Here is a 21,680-nt window from a genome sequence, read left to right as displayed (position 1 = left end):
GTTGCTTTCTGTGTGTTTTAGTTCAAATGTATCAGGTTTGCTGCATGCCTGAAAACTGTATCCTTCATGATGTGTTCAATATAGGGTTAGGGTTAGGGTTCTTAAACGTACAGCAACAAGAAAATTAAGCTTTTCTTTTGTTGTTTAAGCTTCTTGATTCACTTATTTCCTCTCCTAATCAGATCCATATAACTGTTGTGCACATATACATTACCTCAAGCCAAAGAAAGAGTTCCTGTTGTCCACTTGTGTCCGAATCTCGGCACAAGAAATCTGGCTGTGTTTCTGTAACTTTAGAGAGACATCACCTACGTTATTATCGGCGCGATGTGACTCTAATTTCAGAACCAGTGTAGTTCAAGTGTTAATAATAGGCCCCTGTTTGCTTTGCAATAATTTCAATTCATAATACATAATTTTCATAAATGTTACTCTAATGAAGGGGAGGTTGCATATGAAGCAACTCTTATGAATACACATGAAGAGTGAAACAAAGAGAGTACAAATCATTTGAATAGTTACATTAGAATTGTATATTTTGTTTTCTATTAAATATGGTAAACAGTGCTTGCGCCTGTTTATTTTTTGAATCCATTTACACACACTGACATGCATAAGGCTAACAGATATGACAGTGCCCTCTTGTAAAATGGCATTAATAAACATGTGTAACATTAAAACCGTCTGAGGGATTACGGTTCAGCAGAATGGAACATTTTATTTTACCACTGAGACTCGCTGGATGAAGAATCAGAGGTTTAAAGCAGTGTGAAGTGAACCTGTGTGTGAGGATATTTAGAAGAAAAATGCTGTTGAAGGATTTTGTTACTTTAAATATAATACAAGCTAATAGTTTCTGTTCAGATTGTGAACTTTTTACTGTGAGTTCATGGCTATGGCTTTATGAATTACTGAAAATTATGTTGGGAAAAAAAGTATGAATAAATACATTTAGTAGAAGTTAAGAAGGCTTGATAAGAGCATTAGCAAAAAAATACACTTCAACTGATTTCATACTGAATATCTAATTTATCGTTTGTTTAAATTGATAGTCACTTACAGCTTCTGTTGTGAAAATGATAGCTTTATTTATGAATTTTTAGAGCTTTTTAATTATAGAAATACATCTAAAAGTAATGAAAACCTGAAAATACTCAAATTAATTCAAAAGTATTAAATAACAAGAGAAAATAATAAAATGAGAAAAATAGTGAAATGTGGACATTTTCAGATTATACAATATAGTTACATTTTCTCTTAATCTTAAATAGAGAGGTCACTTTTCTGTTCAGATTGGGATGAAAAGGTACGCTACTGGCTTTGAAGCCCTGATGCCTGCCTCACCAAAGCCCTGTGTCACAACACTGCATAGGAAATGATATGCAAGAGCAATATTTGAATATTCATGACTAAATCCATCAGCTGTTTGCACTGTAGCATTAATTAATAGCTCACCCAAATAAGGAGCTGAAGCAGTTGGTGCTTAACCACGGCAGTCCCAAAGAAGAAATTAAAAAGTGAGAAATTTGTAACCAGTGGGTGCTAACACAGTGTGGCTTCCCTAAAACAGCATGACATATATGCATTGAAAGATTTTACTCATTCATTTAACAATCAACAGACATCCATATGTTTTAAGTGACAAAGACAACAAAGTGAAACTTAAACACTGCATTGAAATAATTTCTGATAGGTAACAGTCTTAAATGAAATCACTATTTTTACAGGACTTGTTGGATTTGTGGATACATACTGTGTGTGCCATTAAAAAGTGTATAAATATGCAAGCGGAAAGATGGTTGAAGAGTCCCAATCATCTCCTACGCCGTTGCTCTGGCAATTAAAAGAGGGCCGCTGAGAGGAGTTTCACTGTGAAAGACATTAGCATGCCTTTGAAACAAGAGACCTTGAGTATGAACAAGGGCCATCCATACACACTTTGGAATGTAATTTATATGCACAAACTGAGGTGTGAGGCCAGAGGATGTTAGAGGGGCAGAAATGAGCCACTCAGTACAGGTGTAGCTCTCACTGGCCAACAGTGTTATACCAGTTTTTGTACCGCCAGTGACTCTTTACTCATCAGTGAATTAACAGTCACAATAAAAACGTAAAGATAAAATTTGAAATGTATATATAATTGTATTCTTTGCTTGTACTTTTCTATCTCCTCTGTTATCTTAAAGAAATATCATGCCTCATCAAAGTGTTTTATGTTTTAAGCTGAGCCCCAATAGAAGTGTTGATGTTCAAGTGTTTGCTTGATGACCTGAGTTTCTTTCTGTGCCACTGCCACCAGTACCCTATGTGCTCAGCTCTCTGAATTATGCATGGTGATTATATGATGTAGTCCTCTGAATTGTAAATTCTCACAATTATACAGCCCATTGTCTATTCATTATTTCAAAACGAATGTGAAATTATGTAAAACTATCTCTAAAGAGGAAAGCAGCGTGTAATATGACTTGCCATATTGTTCATGCAATTCAAATACTTTGCCTTTTTCTGAGAGTTGAAAGTAATCAGATTTAAATAAAATCTGACTGGCATGTCATGTGGGATTATGATACATTTGGAAGATAAGCTATGATAACTACGTGCCATGAGGTGAGAGCGCTCAGGCAAAGAGTGTTTTCCAATTAACTTAAACCTCCCTCAAGGTTAAATATACAAGTGTAGACTGAGAGTCGAACTTATCTTCTTTTCTCCACCAGACGAGTGAAGGACTTCGACATGTCCCACAGTGTCTATCGGCCTCTCGGTGGGCTTTGTTTACTGATCGCATCACAGTATACAGTATACACATACTGTATGTTTACATAGATCTTAAATTGTTATATATTTTTAAAGATTGCCTCCAGATTTGGACTTATAAAAAGACTTGGAATTTTTGTCTGATATAGTTTTTCAATAAAATTAAAAAAAAAAAAAAAGGTTCAATAGCCTTTTTAAGATTCTTTTTAAAATTCCACCTACTTCATCACTAAAGAAACCAGAATCTATGAATATGTAAATATTTTTAATTTAAAAAGTTTACCTGCTCCTACTTCACTAAAAACTCCATTCTCAGTGTATGTGCACTGGAGATTTAAAGTTACTACATCACATTGGTGTTTTATACTGGAGCACCATTGACTTCCAAACCAGGCGTGATGTCACAGAATCGTGTTTGTATGTACGTGTCTTAAAATCAGATTTTCAGTGAGAACAAAGGAAGTTTCCCTCCGCCACAGATTAACATGAAAACTGTCTTCTAGTGTCAAAATCTGCACATACATCATTCTGCAAAATGAAGCTCAAACATCACAGTTAAGTAACAATAAGCAAAACACATTTTTGAGTAGGGGGTGACTTTAATATTTTATATATAGATAGCCAACAATAGATTATCCGCGACTTTGAAGAATATAGCATGTGGGCCATTAATTCCAGCACACATTTGTGAACTTTTGTGCTCATACGTATGCCGCACTCAACCTCAGATCCTCCAACGAGACTCTGCTAGCGGTCCCCTGATCTAGACTTAGGCTAAAACAGATGCAGTGCATTTTCTGTCAGGGCTCAGGAACTTCTTGTTGCAATTTTACCTCTTGCTGCCAGAAAGACTTCCTGCAAATCTCTACATAAAACTCACTTTTATAAACTTGCATTCCTGCAATAAGTGGTCTTTCAGCATTCTGTCACTTTGCCCTAATCAAAAATTATTTTACTGTATTATTTTTCTGTTACACACTTTGTAACTTTGATTTGAAAAGTGCTTCGTAAATAATGATGTGTATATATATATAGTTTGGTATTAAACTCACAACTCTTCTCACTTTTCAAGATTTTTTTCGTTCTGTTTTCATTTTATAGCAATTAGTTACATACAGACAGATCCTGAACACAAGTATTAGATTACTGGTTGTGATATTGTGTCACTGCTTTTAATTGATTATATCTTGTGAGCCAAAGAAAAATCTCCATGCTGGCAGGGTTGGACAATAAATGCGTAATTTATTCTATTGTATATAATTTATCTTTTTTTTCAGTCAAGCTATCATTTTTAAAGTGCAGTTTTTTGCAGGGCTTGTCTTGAGTTGCACTATGTAAAGACTGGAACGACCTGCAGTGAGACAGCCGCTTCCTGTCCCTCCTTCTCCTCCTCCTCCTCCTCCTCTGGAAGTGTTACCCTCTCATCCTCTATCTCCCCTCATCCGCTATTCTCCTCCTCACCTCCTACCGCACTCCATCCCTCTGCTGAGCACAGGTATTTGTTTAGGAATCTCTCGGTGGAAATTATACTCCATCTCCGGCGCTCCCTATCAACACACAATTATCATGGGCAATCATGCAGAACAGTGTTGAATTCAGCTGGGACTCCCACTCTGATGACATTACTGACTGCAAGGCCCAGCTTCTACAGGAGGTAGCCTGCTCCACACCTGCATTAAAGCGGTCTCTCTCTCCTTCATTCTCATACACTCTCACTTGGATATGGATAGAGGAATTATTAAACTAAACTTTTTTTTATCTTATTAGGATTTCATTTAAACCAGGAAGCCCACCAGATAAGGAACCTCTTTCCTACAGGGAGACTTTGCTGAAATAACCTAGCTCTAACATGAAACAGGACAAATCCTGTGATCTTATCTTACAATGAATTAGCATCTGGCAACCTCTTTGGCCTCTTCTTGTTGTGTCCTGCAGTGGTTTACCTCAACGTAGCTTCTCATATGTCCATGTTGAAGTTTGGAGCGGCTTCCCTCTCAGTGTGTGGACAGTAATACTTTGGCAATTTGGAAGTGTGAATCTCCATCTGTAGAGGCAAAGTCAATCTCAGAAAGTAATCAGTGCCTTACATAGCGTCACTCCTTCCTGCATTCTGAGGCAAACTGCAGATGCATTTCCTTATGTATGATAAGTATATTATAGAGCTCAAAAGGCACAGAGTTGATACAGGCACATGAGAATCAACACAGGAGTCCATTCAGATCCTGATCAAATGCTTCATTCATGAGTGAAATTACCATCCGTCTGTCAGCCAAGGTGTGAATTCTTTCATCTTCAGCTCCCACCTCTGAAGTTGTCATTAAATGCATAACACCACATACACCACACATTGACTCCAGATACGCAAAAATGGATTTTACCCATTAAGGCTGTAGCTTGATGTGTGAATCAAGTGAGACAACATTGCCCTCTTGTGGTATTTTAGTTGAATCATCTGTATTTGTTACAATGACAAAAAAATGAGAATTTGCCTTTAACTCATTATTTTATTGGCAAATACATCACAGAAGAAGAAATTAAGAGTTATTTGGACACACATGATATGATGTAAGAATCTCACCACACACATAACAACTCATACAGGAAACCCAACAAAAAACAATCACATAACATAAAAAAAAATGTATTCATACTTCAAGCTTTATTTATAAACAGAAACTGTGTTGACCCATGACCAAATAACAGCACAGATTCAGACTATGTACAACAGTAAAATTATACTGCAGAAATAATTAGGCATCATAAACTCTATGAATTATGAATAGTTGATGATATTAAAGGATAAGTGAGTTGATACTGTATCCTTTTACTGTAATTACTCACCAAATCACCACATATGTATTAACCTGCAGCTGGATAGTCCCCATAAAATATACTATGTATTCCTGTGTCAGTCCTTTTTAAAAACCTGCAGTGCCCAGCTCTTTTGGAGATTATTTTAAAACTAAATGCATATATTCATGGTCTGTTTTTAAAAATTGACATATTCAATATAAAAGAACAGCCTTTGGACTGAGTGTCACAGACGAGGTTAGACAAGGAGGGTAATGAGAGACTAATGCACTTGATCTTTTCATTGGAAAAAATAGAATATTATCAGCCTTATCCTTTAAAGTGAATGCAACAAAGGCTGCTGGCCAGCACTGTTTCCAAAGTAGCATTAGTTATATACAGAATATACTGTAAAATGCATTATGCCACACCACAAGCTTATTACTATCCACATTTTTACACGCTGTATAAAGTGTATTGTGTTTTAAAGTGTGAATATTTTAATACTTGTTCAACCACGCGCTGATATAGACTGGGGATCAGTCTTTTTCACCTCTCCAGCACTCTTCCACACAAGCATGAAATGCTTTCAATGAACTATATTTTCCTCATCAACATGTAATTGCTGATGATTATTATACACTTGCAATTGTCATCAGTCAAGATTCAACCAAAAGTGTTTAATATTTATGTGTGATCAGCCTTGTTGAGAATTCCCCATATAGTGTATTATCTAAGGATAGCACAGAACTGTATGTGATATAGCTCAAAGTAGCTCAGGATGGAGCAATTATGATCCCATTTCCAAGCTCAACAGTGGTTGCCATTTTTTGATCCTGGAACAAAGTGTTAAAGCCTGTCAGATCATTTATACCACAGAGCTGCCAAACAGTCTTGCTTTCACGAGGCAGACAAATTGTGAACATATCGGTCCAACCAACAAAAAAAACACACAAAACAACACTTGTATTCCAGATATCTCACCCCCCCTATTCTATACTGCCGTTGGTTAAAGTCAGTTGTAATGAACCTGGATTGTTCGGCCTATCAGGAGGAAAAGAAGGCCAGCCAGGAGGCAGAAGAAAATGCCAACGGGGGCAAACATGAAGGACAGACCGTAGTTGAGAGACAGCTGGAAGTTTGGACACAATGCAGAGCGCTGGTGGTCTATGTAGACATCCACCACATCCAACACCTGCACCCACAGGATGTACATCACCACCACACACAGCAGGAAAAGACCTGGTGCAGAAGAGAGCAGGAGATGCAAACAGATGAGACTGTGACGCTCTCTTAATCAGTTTTCTTATAAACCAATTAATCTAACATAGGGGGTACAAAATAATCATTTTAACCATTCTAAAGCCTCACCAGATGCCAGGAAGAGGCCTCCTCCTGCTTTGTACAGGCGGTGGCTGGCGAATGGAGCAGCGCATATGATGAAGAACCCACCAAGCATTACAGCTGCTACACCAATGAGCATAAAGATACTCCAAAAGCCTCTGTAGACTGAATAACAGAGATATTAGATGCAGCCATTACTGAAAACTATAAAGGAAAATGTTAAGAAAAAAAAAAGTACACTTACTTATGGCTGAATCATACTCTGTGGCATTGTGGGTCTGATGGGACACAGGGAATGGGAAGAGGTATGCGTGCATGCATACTTTTGAGTGAGGCTGATTTGCTGGAGAGGAAAAGAATGTACTTTAACTTTTGCATTATACTAATTTGAGGAAAGCGCTTATAAACTCATTAGAATAGTGGAGCAAACAACATAATGACATGATATTGTCCTCATAGCAGTTCAATACAAGAAAGTTACTGTATATGCATCAGCTTTACACAGTGGTAGACTCTGACTGCATGATCTCTTTTTTATATTGTGATGAGGATTGACACAATAAGACTGACAACAGAGTAACAAAAATGATTATTTAACGCTGCTTTTTCTCTGCTTGTTTTTCTTTTTTTTCGGGGGGGGTGTTTTGTTTTGTTTTATAGTCTTTCCCTTATCTTTTCCCTTTCCTCTTCCAGCATTTGAAATTCCTCAGATCCTTACAAGGTCCTTTTGGCACTTGAGGCTGTTTCTGACAATGACCCACCATTCAAAGTCCCCATCAGAAAATAGACGGCGCACAATCACCTGACAAAGGGCTGGAATAACATCACATGGCGCAGCCTCTAAATAGTCACATGAGAAGGTTTCTAGCACCATGGTGTCATATTGTTTTTTTATAGACAGAATAGCAGTAAATTAGAAAGCTGATATTTATTCTGCAGCACAGTCATAGTGTTGCCATGTGACTCTTTTAAAGGCATAACATTGGAGGATATTGTTCTCTTGCCCAATCATCAGCTTCAGGACAGAGAATATGAACAGTTCAGATGAAGATAATAGATTTGTTTTAATCAGTAAGATTTTGACTGGAACAACATAGCATTGAGTGTCTGTTTCACTTACTGAACCAGAGTTTCCACAGCAGGTCATCATCATCAATGTTGCCTCCAAAGGAACACCTCCAGAAAAACCCCTCATGATATAGAGTAACACCAGCAGCGCCCTCTTGCATCACCACATCTCCAGACTGGAAGAAAGCCAGTTAATTAAATAAATTAATAAATACTGCATATTCTGACTGAAAAAACACTGAAGAACATGGTTTATACAAGCATAGTAATCAATGTGCTACATGTTATCTGTCGGAGCAATTAAAGCCTAAGCCAGGTGTACAGTGTGTCGCCACAGTTGCACAGAGCAGCTGCTAAGTCAGGTCAAGGGTTGAGCTGACCAAGCACTTCCAACCTCATGCAGACTTGGTTTGGTGTCGAGGAAGCGTTTAAGCCAAAGCTATTTCCACCCAAGAAACACTCAATAATTGGTTATTGGTTATGGTTATCAGACCTCATCAAATGTTTTCATGCACAGAAATAAGAGAAAGCTCTGAAGACAGTGGTTCAGCAAGTTTCATAAAGTCAAGCTTAATCCAGTCAGGGTGTGTAATGTATTTTGTGATCAGCCTTTTAAGGCTCTGTTAGTTTGTTTTAGAATTCAGATAGGAAGGAGTCCCATCTACATTATGGGACTGTGGCTTTCAACTTGGTTATGAAGAGGTCCCCAAAGGGGATGCAAATAACAAGTGTCACATGACAATTAGCGGCATTGGAGAGAATCACAAAATGTCTAGTTCATTTCTTTTTTCTTTTTAATTATTCTTTTAAAATACTTAAATACTGCATACATTTTAGCCTATTGGACATTTATTGGACTGATATGGACTGAACTATCCAGTAAAGAATTAAAACAACTGTACTATGATCCTACACCTTTTCAAGCCTTATCCTCTGTTATGTATACTGCTAATGCTCTAAATATAATACTTTTAAAGAGTCATTATTGATCAAATATACAAAATTAGATACTCACATTCCATTAGTACTGTTTTTACTATAAGTACAACTTTGGTTTTTATTGTATTGATATCATGTCTCAATTCCAGTAAATTCCACTATGAGAAGCTAGGTATGTTCTAGTCGGTGATATTTAATACAGAACCAAACCCCAGGGACTACTGGTATTTGTATTTCTATCACATGGGGCACATGGTACAAGCTATGTCTCAATCACTGCACAGCTGCACGCACGCTACATTAAACAGTGTCTGATTACTTGAACAGGTCCTGTGGGTATGCTCTCTCTGCCCTGCACTTCATCCCCTGAGAGAATAATTGGAGTGTCTGATCAGAGTTTCATAAATAGAAGAACATAAAATCTAGTTTCAAAGCCCAACATTGCAACATGTTTTACTGTAAATGTTTTGCTATGAGGGTACAGAGTGCAACTATACAGCAAACCTTTGACTTTTAAGTTTTAAGTGTATTTCTAAACATTCTTCAAGTCTATTTACATGCATGGAATTATTGTGATCATTACAAATTTGAACATTTCCTGCATTATTTTTAACCAATAAACACAGGATAATGTAAAGATATGAAATGAAAACAGACTGTTTGGTGAGCTTCTCTGATCTGCTACTGTTTCAAAGCCAACACCCACCTCTATAGTCACTACACCTGATCCAGCAGATCCGTCAGGGTTTGGGTAGCACCTCTCAGAGGCCAGCAGCCAGTAGTCAGTTCCAAATGAGAGAAGGATGAACACAGCTGCCAACGCCCCAAAGAGCCCCGCAAAAAACAACGCCACACTAAGCTTCATGGTCCAAGATTGAGCAGCTACTCGGCTACTGGGTTCCCACACTCAGTCTGACTTTCCTCTCCAACTACAGAGAGCGCATGTGACAAACTGAGGCAGAAACTGTTACTCCTCTCGCACTTTAGTACATCCACAGAGTGAGATGGGTTGTTATTCTGTCCAGCGGGTTTATGTTGGATTATGGGAGTTGAACCCCTCTCCTGTCCCTCTGTCTGTGTTATGGGAGGACAAGGTTGTGCACATGACTCCCTTGGACCCTGCTGGGGTCTGCAGCCCACCCACTCCCAACACCAACACCCTCTAGGCTATTTTTGGGGTCTGATTGAAGGCACTTCACTGTGGGTCTGAGTGTGTGGAGCAGTTGGGGAGTGTGAAGGGAGGGGGATCTACGCCGAAATAACTGGTGGAAACTGGACACCCAGCTTCTGCATGGGAATGTCAGAGCAGGGTGAGACTGAAAGGACAGAAGAGGAATAAAGTATCTTACAGCAGGACAACACACATGTAAACACACACACACACGCAGCAGTAGCTGCCATTTCCTGTAAAAGGTGGAGATAAAAATAATTATATCAGACAACAGAGGTAGTTATCAACTGTTTTTAAAAACAGATTAGGCATTACAATTTTTTTAATGCATTACGCACAGACAAAATATTGGATACAGATTACAAAAAACATGTTCATATTGCATATAAATTGACATCAGTGTAAAAGGTCACTGAGGCCTTTAATGCATTTATACTCTTAAGAAAATGCCATTAGCCATTTAGTGCTTCATGATAAGTTTTTTTAATTTGGAGTGAGTTATTTTTTTGTCTTCCACTAATAAATGTTTTATGTAAAAAGCAGGATTTTGTGCACTAGTACTGGGTCAGGGTGAGTTGAGGGGAACCAGTGGTTTATTAGCATCTAAGGGTCATATTTAGCAGTGAACCTACATGTAGACACTGGCTAATTTACACACTGATGTGACCCAGCAGGCCACCATCAACCCAAAGCACTCCGTGGGCGTGCGTGTGTGCGTGTGTATGTGTGTGCGTGTGTGAGAAAGAGAGAGAGAGAGAGAGAGAGAGATAGAGAGAGAGAGAGAGAGAGAGAGAGAGAGAGAGAGAGAGAGAGAGAGAGAGAGAGAGAGAGAGAGAGAGATGAAAGGTTTATCAGCAGTTTATCAAGCAACATTTATTCCTTGTCTGAAAATGGAAATTGAGTCGTTTTTGAAGGCTTTCAGAGCCCAGTGAGTTCAAATGTAATGTGAAATGTAAAGAAAACTGGTTCAATTTAGCTGATTTCTTCATTTTGAATCTAACAAAATGGTACTCAACAGTATGTCAGATATGTATTTGGGGCAGTCAGACTATATTATTGTATTCTCCATACAGTACAGTACAGTACAGTACAGTACAGTACAGTACATTGCACAAAATACTAATTTTCAGCATCATTCAAGGTAACCGTAATGTATTTGAGTGATTAGCATTGCTCATTAACTGATATCACCTAATGAAGTTAACAACCCCTTAATGGTTCTTATATTTTATTAATATGAATTGTTTTTTTCTTTTTCATTTTAAAGGTTACCTTTATCATACAGGTCCAGTTTTGAGTAAAGAGCTTGCTTGCATGAGCTCTTCAATGTGTCACTGGTGTACTTTTCTAAAAGTTCTTGTCTGAACTACATTTTGATTCAAGTAGTTATAACCTCGAACATTAACAGCGTTCGACATTATAACTGTGGAGATTCTGGATTGTGGAGATAATACAATAATGAAATAACAGTAATGCATAATTTCCTGAGTCACTGAATTCTTACAATGTGGGGAATCTTCAAGATTACATAAGAGTATATTAATTATGCACTAAAACTGCATTTTAACTGTGTTCTTATAAGGATTACAATGTATCATCCAGTAAACAGTCAAACAGTCAGTATACAGCACTGTATACTGTTTTTTAACACTGTAACTCATGCCAGTTGTGATGTAGTATTGATTGTAAACTACTATTTTTACAATGTAGTGCTGTATTTACCCATGTAGTAATATTTTCATACTGTAAAAAAAAATGTGTTACAGTTTCTTTGCAGCATTGCATTATGACACTGATAACGTCTCCATAAATCCTATGTAGTCTGTAATGTTATGCTTTGCTCTTCTATGTCCAGCAGGTGGTACCCAAGCTTCTCTCTCTCTCTCTCTCTCTCTCTCTCTCTCTCTCTCTCTCTCTCTCTCTATCTCTCTCTCTCTATATATATATATATATATATATACTGAGCGTTTCTCAGTATAAACTCTTGGTATTTGACATACTACACAACTAATTAGGGCCCGAGCGGCGACTGCAAGTCGCCTGGCGAAAGCCCTATTGAAATTGTAATGTTTATTATTATTATTATTAGGGCCCGAGCGGCGACTTTAAGTCGCCTGGCGAAAGCCCTATTGAAATTGTAATGTTTATTATTATTATTATTATTATTATTATTATTATTATTATTATTATTATTATTATTATTATTATTATTCCGACATTTCGTGCCCCAATTTCGCCCCTTTCCCAAATGCGAAAATGCTTATACTTTTGCACGGACGTCCGGCCTCATCCGAAATTCAATATTTTTGGGTGGTCGCACATGGTCGACGCGGAATAGCGCCCCCTACAAAGTCCAAAAATGCCCATAGGGAATTTTGCTAACTTTGTCCTATGCTCACAAAATTCGGTACACATATGTATTATACCCACATATGCAAAAAAGCCTCTTGACCTCATGACCTCAACCCAACAGGAAGTCGGCCATTTTGGTTAAAATTAACTCCTCCCACAGCGTTCGCCCGATCAAGTTCAAATTAGGTACGCAACATCTCCAGACCTAGCTGAGCTTAAGTTGTGCTCTGCGCATCCGTAGGTCAAAGGGCGTGTCTGCCAGGGCTCAACTAACTTTGGCGTGCTCGCCATGTACATACGAGTGGCTCTCACGCCCACATACTTCATCCAATCAGCTTCAAACTTGCTGGACATGATGATGGCTCCGCCCTGAACGTCCCGATATATTAACTTCCCACGTAACTCATAGCGCCCCCCGGTGGTAACAGGAAGTTAACTAAGATTCATTAAAATTACATACTTTGCCCCATCAACTTCATTCAGAACCAGTTGGTGAAGCTACATTATGAAGACTGTGAAGCTACGAGTAATGGCGTCCGTGTGGCGACGCGGCGACCATCAATTCCTCGCCATGAAAATACGTTTGGCTTTTTGATGGCTTTATTGAACTCGTATCATCATGAAAATTGGTACACAGGTCCAGGGTGCCGACCTCAACGTCTCCATTCGCTCATAGGCGATCTCACTCGTGTCGCCCCCTAGTGGAAACAGGAAGTGCCATATTTTACATCATCATTGTGCGATTTCCACAAAACTTCACATGTGTAATCACTGTCCCACCCTGAACGCAACCGCTTGTGTTTTGTTACACTCTACTGCCCCCTGGTGGATGAACCATCAACCTCTCATAACTCCTTCCTGCTTTGTCCAATTCACTCCAAACTTCACATGACTGATGAGTGGCCGCCCTGAACACACCAGACCACACCAGACCATATGTGTAACTACCTGTGACTGCCCCCTACTGGATGAACGAAACATTGCATTTTTGGCCTCCTTCCAGGTTTTTTCTCACTTTCTGCTTCAAGCCACAGCCCCGCCATGCCTCAGGCCCCGGTGGCATGGGTGAGCGAGGGCCCGCCATCGCCGCTTGCGGCTTTAATTCGTTTTATTCTGCAATTCTACATACAATGTCATGTATTCTACAAATAAGAGTGCTGGTAACATTGAATGGCCAAATATATCAGACAAAAACCTATAGAGTTTAAGTTTTTGTTAAATATGCAAATAGTAAAAAAAAATAAAAAAAAAAATCCTCTCATATAGGGGAGGTTTTTGTCAATATTGTTTTAAGGCAGAAACTAATCTGTTTATCTTATTGAACGAGAAAAAAAAACTGACGTCGGCAGACGATACCAACTGTGAGAGCAGCCGCGGGGGAGTCAGACCAGACATACTGCAGATCAGCGCCTGAGAAACTAACCACGACAGCTGCAGCCAGCTTTAAAGCCGGACACAGACTTAATAATTTTATGTTAATCTTCTACCACTCAGACCGTATACGTTTTTGCAGGCGGTTAAAACCGGGCACTTTAAGTCCCACCCCTCTGCCTGTGAGACCACTACCGGGACGGAGTCGTGTTTTCTGTGTCTGATCCTCTACTGTGGAGGATCCGATGAGCGCTTCCGTGTCGGCTGTAGCAGTGCTGTCACAGCGGGAGGATGAACAACCACAAATGTAGCACTTTATTTCAGAAAGCCAGGGGACGGACGAGGATCATACAGTGTATTTATGTGGTGGGCTTCATGGTGAGTAGCTAACTGAGACCTGACGGTGTTGACTGATCAACCTTTGCAGTGATCAATCACAGCTCAGAGATATGATGTAATAAAAGAAATGGAGTTACTTAGTAGGTGCTTCATGATAAACATTGCAAAACCTAACCCAGATACTTTGGAGTCATTTTGATTGTAATGTTTTTAATTTGTTTATATCAAAATGTATTTGGTCAGTTTCAGTCTTGCATCTTATATATTTTATTTCTCTGATTTGTCTCCAGCAGCTAAATCATAGTAACAATAATCATAATCCCCTTTAACCTGCCTCACACTCTGGACTTTACAGATTTTCTTTGTTTGTTTTCTTTTTGTTTTAAAACCATCTTTTAAAGTCTTACATTTAACTAACTCGGACTGTTGGAGAAGTGTGCTATTAAAAGCTTTGAATCAGTGCATCAGGAATATAGCCAAATAGAAAAAATTGATAACATAACATTTAAAAACTCAGCATAGAAGATCCTAGACAAGCTTATACTTTGTGCAGTGTATGTATATGTGCAGATACATGTGTTGGATTTGGATATTTTAGAATATGTCGCAGCAAACTGATCAGATTTCAGACACTGAAGTGTGATGGTATAAAACTAGTGTTTGAAGTGGGCCAGTACTGACCCAACAGATTCTGTGACCTGCAGTGTTGGAAGAAGTACTCAGACTCTTTACTTAAGTCAAAGTAGCTTATCAATACCACAATGTAAAAGTGCCTTATTACAAGTAAAAGTATAGAAGTATTACCAGATAAATTAACTTAAGTACTAAAGTAAAAGTATTCATTTTGCAGAAAATCATGCTGTGACTGACATATTAAAATGCTGCATATGCATTGACTCATCAGTACTTTGTTAAATGTATTTAATATGCCAGACACTAAATGATCTGAGTCTTCCAATACTGCAGGTCACAGAAGCCAATGGGTCATTAAATACAGTGTGACACCCATTACTCTTTTCTGCCGTCTCCATATTAGCTTCTCTGGGCCATTCACAATGTCACTAAATAAACTAGTACCCAGGGGGTACTAGACACCTGTTCCTGTCTTGCCTGCCTGCTTTTCTCTGTCGGAGGCTAGTCTAAGTAATATTACATTAACCTCACATTAAACTTACATTAACCTTACATTAATGTTTTCATGTAGTGTAGATCAGTGATTCTCAAACTGGGTCCAGGGATACAAGGAACGAAGGGCATCCTGTCCTGATGACTTCATTGCACACCAGAGCTAGTGTACAAAGTAAATTATTATTTTTTATCGAAGAAGCTAATTGAAATGGTTGTCCCCTTGATTGAGTACAATTATGTTGTGAACATCAATCTCCTAGTGTCTTTTATTCACTTTAGAAATACAGAATGTAATGCTTAATGTTTTGCTGATCTGGCTGATAAAATGCCAACATGTGACCTAGGGGAGTACTGGCACCTGCTGATAAAATGCCAACATGTGACCTAGGGGAGTACTGGCACCTACTTTTTTCCACTTCAAGCACTGTATAAAACATTGCAGGTTGTCTTGACAGCTCTGAGGGTCTCTTCTTCAAAGCATCACTGTCAGTAAAATGTGTTGCAACATGTACAGGCTCTTTTTTTTCTTTTAAGATTTATTTTGGGCTTTTTTGCCTTTATTTTAGAGAGTAACTGGCAGAGATGCCGACAGGAAACAGGGAGAGAGAGAGAGAGAGGGGAATGACCTGCTCATAGGTCCCTGGCCGGATTCAAACCAGGGACGCTGCAATTATGTGGCATGCGCTCTAACCACTCGACCACCAGGGCGCTCCATGTACAGCCTCTTTTTAAAGACTAGGTGGATTCTGTGTAGGCAATGCAAAAACAATTCTTTGTAACTTTAAAGAAATATTGATATTATTTTAAAGGTTGGGATCACAAGTCTGTCTTAAAACAATGTACAAGTGGCAAAATGAACATTGAAACCCGTTTTTCTTGCCATAATGATTCCTCCTGTTCATACTGACCGAGAATCCACAGTCTTCCGGTGACTTGGACCAATAAGTGTTGCAAATCCAGCAGCCTGAGCGTTAGATGGTGATAAACAGGTGTTTCATCCAACCACCTACAAAGTCTTTTTTGAAAATGCCCTTTTCCAAGCAGTTTCTTCTCAGAAGGTTCTATGTAACAAACCATCTGGCGCACCGGATTTATTAGCTATAAAATAAATATATATATTTGCTGTAACCTTAAGATATAATAACAATAATTGCACATTTGCTGAATTTCAGTGGCTCTATAAGTAGTTCAGTTATTAATGTTCATATATAAAGGCACAGTTGTTATGTAGACGTCTATGCTGCGTTGTAATAATGTAGCTGTAAGTATTGTGGCACTGACACACACAGATGCCAGACAGTCAGTGTCAGTGTTTGACAGTTTTCAGTTAACAGGGAAACACTGTCTGAAGAAACACAAAGAGGGAATTTGATGCTAAAGAGACTGTGAATGTGGCAGATATCCACTTGATATGACTAACTCAGACTGCTGAAGCCCCATATAAGCTTCACATATACTTTTAAATGATTTTTTCTAAAAACTGACTGTGTGAACACACTTTGAATTTTGGCCTCCATCATTTACATTGAAAGCACATTTGAAGTATGCCAGTATGCAGGAGGAACGATTACAGTGAGGAAAACCTCTTTCACTGTTCATATGGTCACCTGACTGTTGTTTTAAGACACACTTTAAAAAACTGTGAACCCATCCTTGAAGAGCTGACCTCCAGGCATGCCTCAGAGAACTAATTTTAAGTATCAGCCTGCATAGTTGACTAAATGATCATCTAATTAAAGGTGACTAAAAGAATCCAGGCAGCTTGGATTTTTGGCTCAGGGAGCAGGCAGAAACTGCCAGGGACAGTAATATGTCTGGATGTTAAGCAATTAGGGTAATGAGTAGTGTTAGAACATTGTATGAATTGCTGTGTGACTTTAATCAAGAGTTTGGCAAGAGCTGCCCTGATCTCAGAAATAGAGATAAACAGAATGAGCCAGTGTGCATCTATTCCTGCACACTAGCTTTATCTTTTGCTTTACATGTTTTCCTCTGTTCAGAGATTTGTAGTATGATAAAAAGGAAATCCTTCAGGTAATGATTATAACAGCTGGATACCTCTGGACTCATTCCTAATCCTTGTTATTTCCCTTTCACTTCAGGACTTGTTTGGGGTGAGCATGATCATCCCGCTGCTGAGCCATCACGTGAAAGCTCTTGGAGCCAGTCCCACTGTCGCTGGTGTTGTAGGTAGGGTGTGTCCATTACTCTGAGTATTCTGTTCAAGTTGGATAGAAGTTGATGTAGGGTTTCCTCTTATGCATAATGAAGTCACAGCCATACAAACTCGAACAAATGATCATGTGTTTGCCAGAGTTAACTTAGACAGAGTAAAGAAACAAAAAGTCAATTGTTGAATTCACAAAAAGTTGATTGACAACATTTCTGATAATCAGTTAGTCTTTCAAGTAATTTATTCAATGCAAAAATTCCAAACATTCAGTGGTTTCTTCTCAGTTGTGGGAATTTGCTGATTAACTCTTTTTTATTTTATTGTAAAATGTTTTAGACCTTAACATTTTGGGCAAAATAAGCAATTTAAATGTCATCTTGGGCTCTGGGAATGCTGAAAGTAATTAAAGTATTAGTTACAGCCCTAACCCTAAGCACTAATTTAGTATCACGTTTAAAGCATAAGTACCCTAAAATTATTGCTTGACTTGCAATATTTGAATGCAAAAATATCCTAAGACAGTTCATTTTTAACAGTACATCAGCATAAAATACTCCTTTATCAGCGTCATCTCCCGCATGATTTTGCTCGGCTCAATGGATGTGAACAAACTAGTGTCTGCTCTGTGCTGTATTCTACAAACACCAATGTACATATATCTGAAACTGTTGCAGGATCTACATATGGGATCTTACAGCTGTTCTCAAGCACTATAGTTGTAAGTATTGACTTCGTCTTCCTATCTCAAATAAGCTACCAGCCTCTCTTTAGCCTGAGGAGGCATGCTCACAGTTAGTGGCCAGAATGGTTGCATTCCATGTTATCTCTGGTATTTCATGAAAACAATAAAGGCTGTCTGTTTTAGGTTGATTGTGGTCACACGATACACCAAGTCTCTGCACATTCACACACACACACACACGCTACTCCTAGTAAGCCACAGACACACAAATATCACCTTTTTTTTTTACTCTTTGACATTCCGTGACTGGACACTGAGGAGACTTTGGTTTATCTGCAATCTAACCTCTGGATGGTATGAAGTTTCAAAGCCTTCATCATTCAAAACCACATCCAAACTGTTAAGAAATTACTCAAACATCCCCAGTACTCCTCAATAAGTGCTGCATCTGACGTAAGATTCTCAGCTTTCCGACATCTCTCCACGACTGCCCACAGCTCCAGAAATTGGTTTAATTCTCAGGGGTCATGCGACAAATTAAACAGATAAGGAGTCATCTGTTGGCTCCCATGTGCAGACCGGCTGAATCTTGATAAATGTTGGGATACGTGAACAGCTGGGTCTCTATGGAAATCCCACCAGGCAACATCCAGAACACAGCAAACTCAATTGGTCCTAATTTCATTATTTCGTCAGAAGGGTATGTGTGTGTGTGTGTGTGTGTGTGTGTGTGTGTGTGTGTGTGTGTGTGTGTGTGTGTGTGTGTGTGTGTGTGGGACAGACAGGGCGAGAATTTAATAAAGGCTTGTTTAACAGTCTAGGTTACATGTTTGAGGGGAAATGCAGGGTCTTGGGATTTTTGCTTCACTTTTGGAGTGCTCTGATGTCTCAGACTCACATGCACATGTTTCCAACACAAAGTCAGATTCCAAAGACAGTTTTGTCTTCCTGGCCTTCAGCTTTTCTCTGTCTCCATTTGTTAATATCTGTCGTTAATCCTAGATCAATGAATTAGAATCTAATTCAGGCCTCAACTCCACTTGTCCAGATGTGTCATAAACTACAAAGTTTCCAGTTTCTGGTGGTTATTTCTCATTTCCTGCATGTGATTGGCAGGGCAGCTGGAGTGATGTGGTGGGACGGCGATACTCTCTGCTGACCTGTCTGCTGTTGAGTGCACTCGGCTATGGCCTGCTCGGGATGTCCAGCAGTATCGCCTTGTTTGTGCTTGCAAGGATACCTGTGGGTAAGTTGGACCACTGGCCAAGTAAACGTGGCTCTTCCAAGGTGCTGGAATTCAAATAAACCAAATCCAAAAAAGAGAAAAGAAAAAGACAAAGGCTATTCCTAATTAAGTATCCTGCACTGGTAATGCTGTGTAGCCTAATTAACTGTCAGACATGTCATGTTCTTCTGAAGCAGTAAAAAACTGCCTGTTTAAATATGTAATTTGGGAAAAGCTAAGTTTGATTTACAGTCTAAATCATTGCTTGCTTTGGGATCTAATAAACTCAAATAAATTAAAAACCTTAATAGGGACCACCAATTTATGTTAATTTTCATGTATGGGTTTACTTCTTCAAGTTCTACATAGCAGAAGAGTTAAAGGTTAGTCAGAGTTTCTTTTTTTCTCCTCTTGGGTAAAATGTGCTGATGTCTAAATGTGTAAGCACAATAAATCAGTCAAGTCAGTTTCTTATTTTCGACGTTTGTTGGCTGTTTTTTTGTCTCAGGGCTGTTCAAGCACTCACTGTCCATCTGCAGAGCCCTGCTGTCTGACCTGGTGTCTGAGTCAGAGCGCCCTCTGGTGATGGGACACTTTAATGCAGCTTCCAGCGTCGGCTTTATTTTGGGCCCTGTGGTGGGGGGATATCTCACAGAGCACGAGGGTGGCTTCTATACCTCCTCATTCACCTGTGCTGCCATCTTCCTCATTAATGCAGGTAAGTAGAAAAAAAGTTGGACAGGATTTAATGTAAACATGATTAATAGTATTTTAAATATTTATCTAACATTCATTGTTCTAGGGTTGGTATGGATGCTACCATGGAGCGAGTCTCTACTTCACCGTAATGGCATTAACTCCAGCAATAATACAAGTAAAGTTGGTCATGACAACAACTGTCGTAAGTCCGTACACAATGGTTCTCATGCAAATAGCAACCATCCAGTTTTGGCAGCAGAGACTGACCCAGCCTACAGAGCTTCCGGGAAGCACCAAGGTGGTCTGATGTCAAGGGAGGTGTCTCTGCTCCAGCCTGCCTGGAGACAGCTATCTTCAGTGGGCTCCAAGATCCACATGGTGGCCTCCTCTGACATGTGGGACCTTTTTTTGGTGCGTCTATTGATGGCCATAGCTATCATGCTCTACTACAGTAACTTCTCTCTAGCCATGGAGGAGCGTTTCTCACTTAAACCAAAGGTGACAGGTTATCTGATCAGCTACAGCAGCACCTTAGGGGCCCTGGCCGGGTTTTTGGTGGGGCCAGTCACCCAGTTGTACGGCAACAACATGCCTGCTCTGCTGCTTCACTCCACAATGCTCACCTGTTTGCTCATTTTCTTGTACGCTGCTGCACCCAGTGTGTGGCAGGTGCTGCTCTCCTCCACATTCTTTGCCATTTCCACCAGCATTGGACGGACATGTATCACAGACCTGGAGCTGCAGAGGGGAGGGGTCCAGGCCAGCGGGACTCTGATCGGAGCCGGGCAGTCAGTTACCGCCGTCGGTCGAGTCCTGGCCCCGCTGCTCTCCGGTCTGGCCCAGGAGTTCAGCCCCTGCGGCCCCCCCAGTCTGGGAGTTGGTCTGGCTCTATCAGCTGTAGGTTTACTGCTCATCAGGATCCCCAAGTGGGATGGGAGAGGGGTGACAAAAATATTAAAAACACATTGAAAATCCACCAGTCAGAGAAGTGCTCTCATGAGGCCAGCTGTGAAAACAAACAGCAGACTCACAGTGGGAACAATGTTTCCAACCAGAGCATGTTTCCTGACTAAATGCCTTTTGCCTAACTTATCTGCAGATGTGATGACATCACAAGGTAAAAAAATGGCTCAAAAAACACCAGCAAGGCAGTCCTTCTCTCAGGTAGATGGATTCAAAAATCAAGTGCAGCATTGAGATGAGTACAGGGCTGAGAAAAATATGGCTTGTGTTGGCACATATTATTTGGGACAACTTGTTTAGCAACAATGCACACTTTGATTTTAATGTAATTTTATAACCACTATATAGTCCAAATTCTGTTAACGTCACATCCTGTCGGCCTGCTGATGATTACTACAAGTTTAGAGAACTTTTACTGCATCACCAGAAGATGGTGATCCTCCTTTGACATCCAAGGCCATAATACTTCAGACATTCATAAATAAGATGGAACCAGTGATTACCGTGGTGAAATCAGGCTCCCAGATCCCACTAATGCACTTCTGGAGTAGCCAGAAGCCACCAGTACCAACTGTTTTTCCACATGCACTACATCATGAATGGTTCCTAATGTGGTATATGAGCAAATGTTTGCTCTGGTTTCTGACTCTTTACTGTTAAACTGAACCTATCATTTTAAATG

At 39.5% G+C, this 21,680-nt stretch overlaps 2 protein-coding genes across 2 annotated transcripts; one reads left to right on the top strand and one right to left on the bottom strand.

Moving 5' to 3' along the window:
- Positions 1 to 5,248: 5,248 nt before the first annotated feature.
- tmem182a (transmembrane protein 182a) lies at positions 5,249 to 9,760 on the bottom strand. The gene is made up of 5 exons (XM_062432000.1): positions 9,602 to 9,760; positions 8,009 to 8,132; positions 7,133 to 7,231; positions 6,916 to 7,053; positions 5,249 to 6,786 (listed from the first exon to the last, which is right to left on the bottom strand). The coding sequence occupies exons 1-5, from the start codon at positions 9,758 to 9,760 to the stop codon at positions 6,560 to 6,562; spliced, it is 747 nt and encodes a 248-aa protein (XP_062287984.1). The 3' UTR covers positions 5,249 to 6,559.
- Positions 9,761 to 14,051: 4,291 nt separating this feature from the next.
- mfsd9 (major facilitator superfamily domain containing 9) lies at positions 14,052 to 21,004 on the top strand. The gene is made up of 6 exons (XM_062432283.1): positions 14,052 to 14,167; positions 17,359 to 17,446; positions 18,104 to 18,147; positions 19,228 to 19,357; positions 19,845 to 20,054; positions 20,139 to 21,004. Exons 1-6 carry the CDS (start codon positions 14,081 to 14,083, stop codon positions 21,002 to 21,004), a joined length of 1,425 nt encoding a protein of 474 aa, XP_062288267.1. The 5' UTR covers positions 14,052 to 14,080.
- Positions 21,005 to 21,680: the final 676 nt, after the last annotated feature.

The sequence above is a fragment of the Scomber scombrus genome, chromosome 13, assembly GCF_963691925.1.
Source record: "Scomber scombrus chromosome 13, fScoSco1.1, whole genome shotgun sequence".
NCBI lineage: Eukaryota > Metazoa > Chordata > Actinopteri > Scombriformes > Scombridae > Scomber > Scomber scombrus.
Note: the sequence above shows the minus strand (reverse complement) of the source record. Positions and strands in the feature narration are given on the sequence as shown.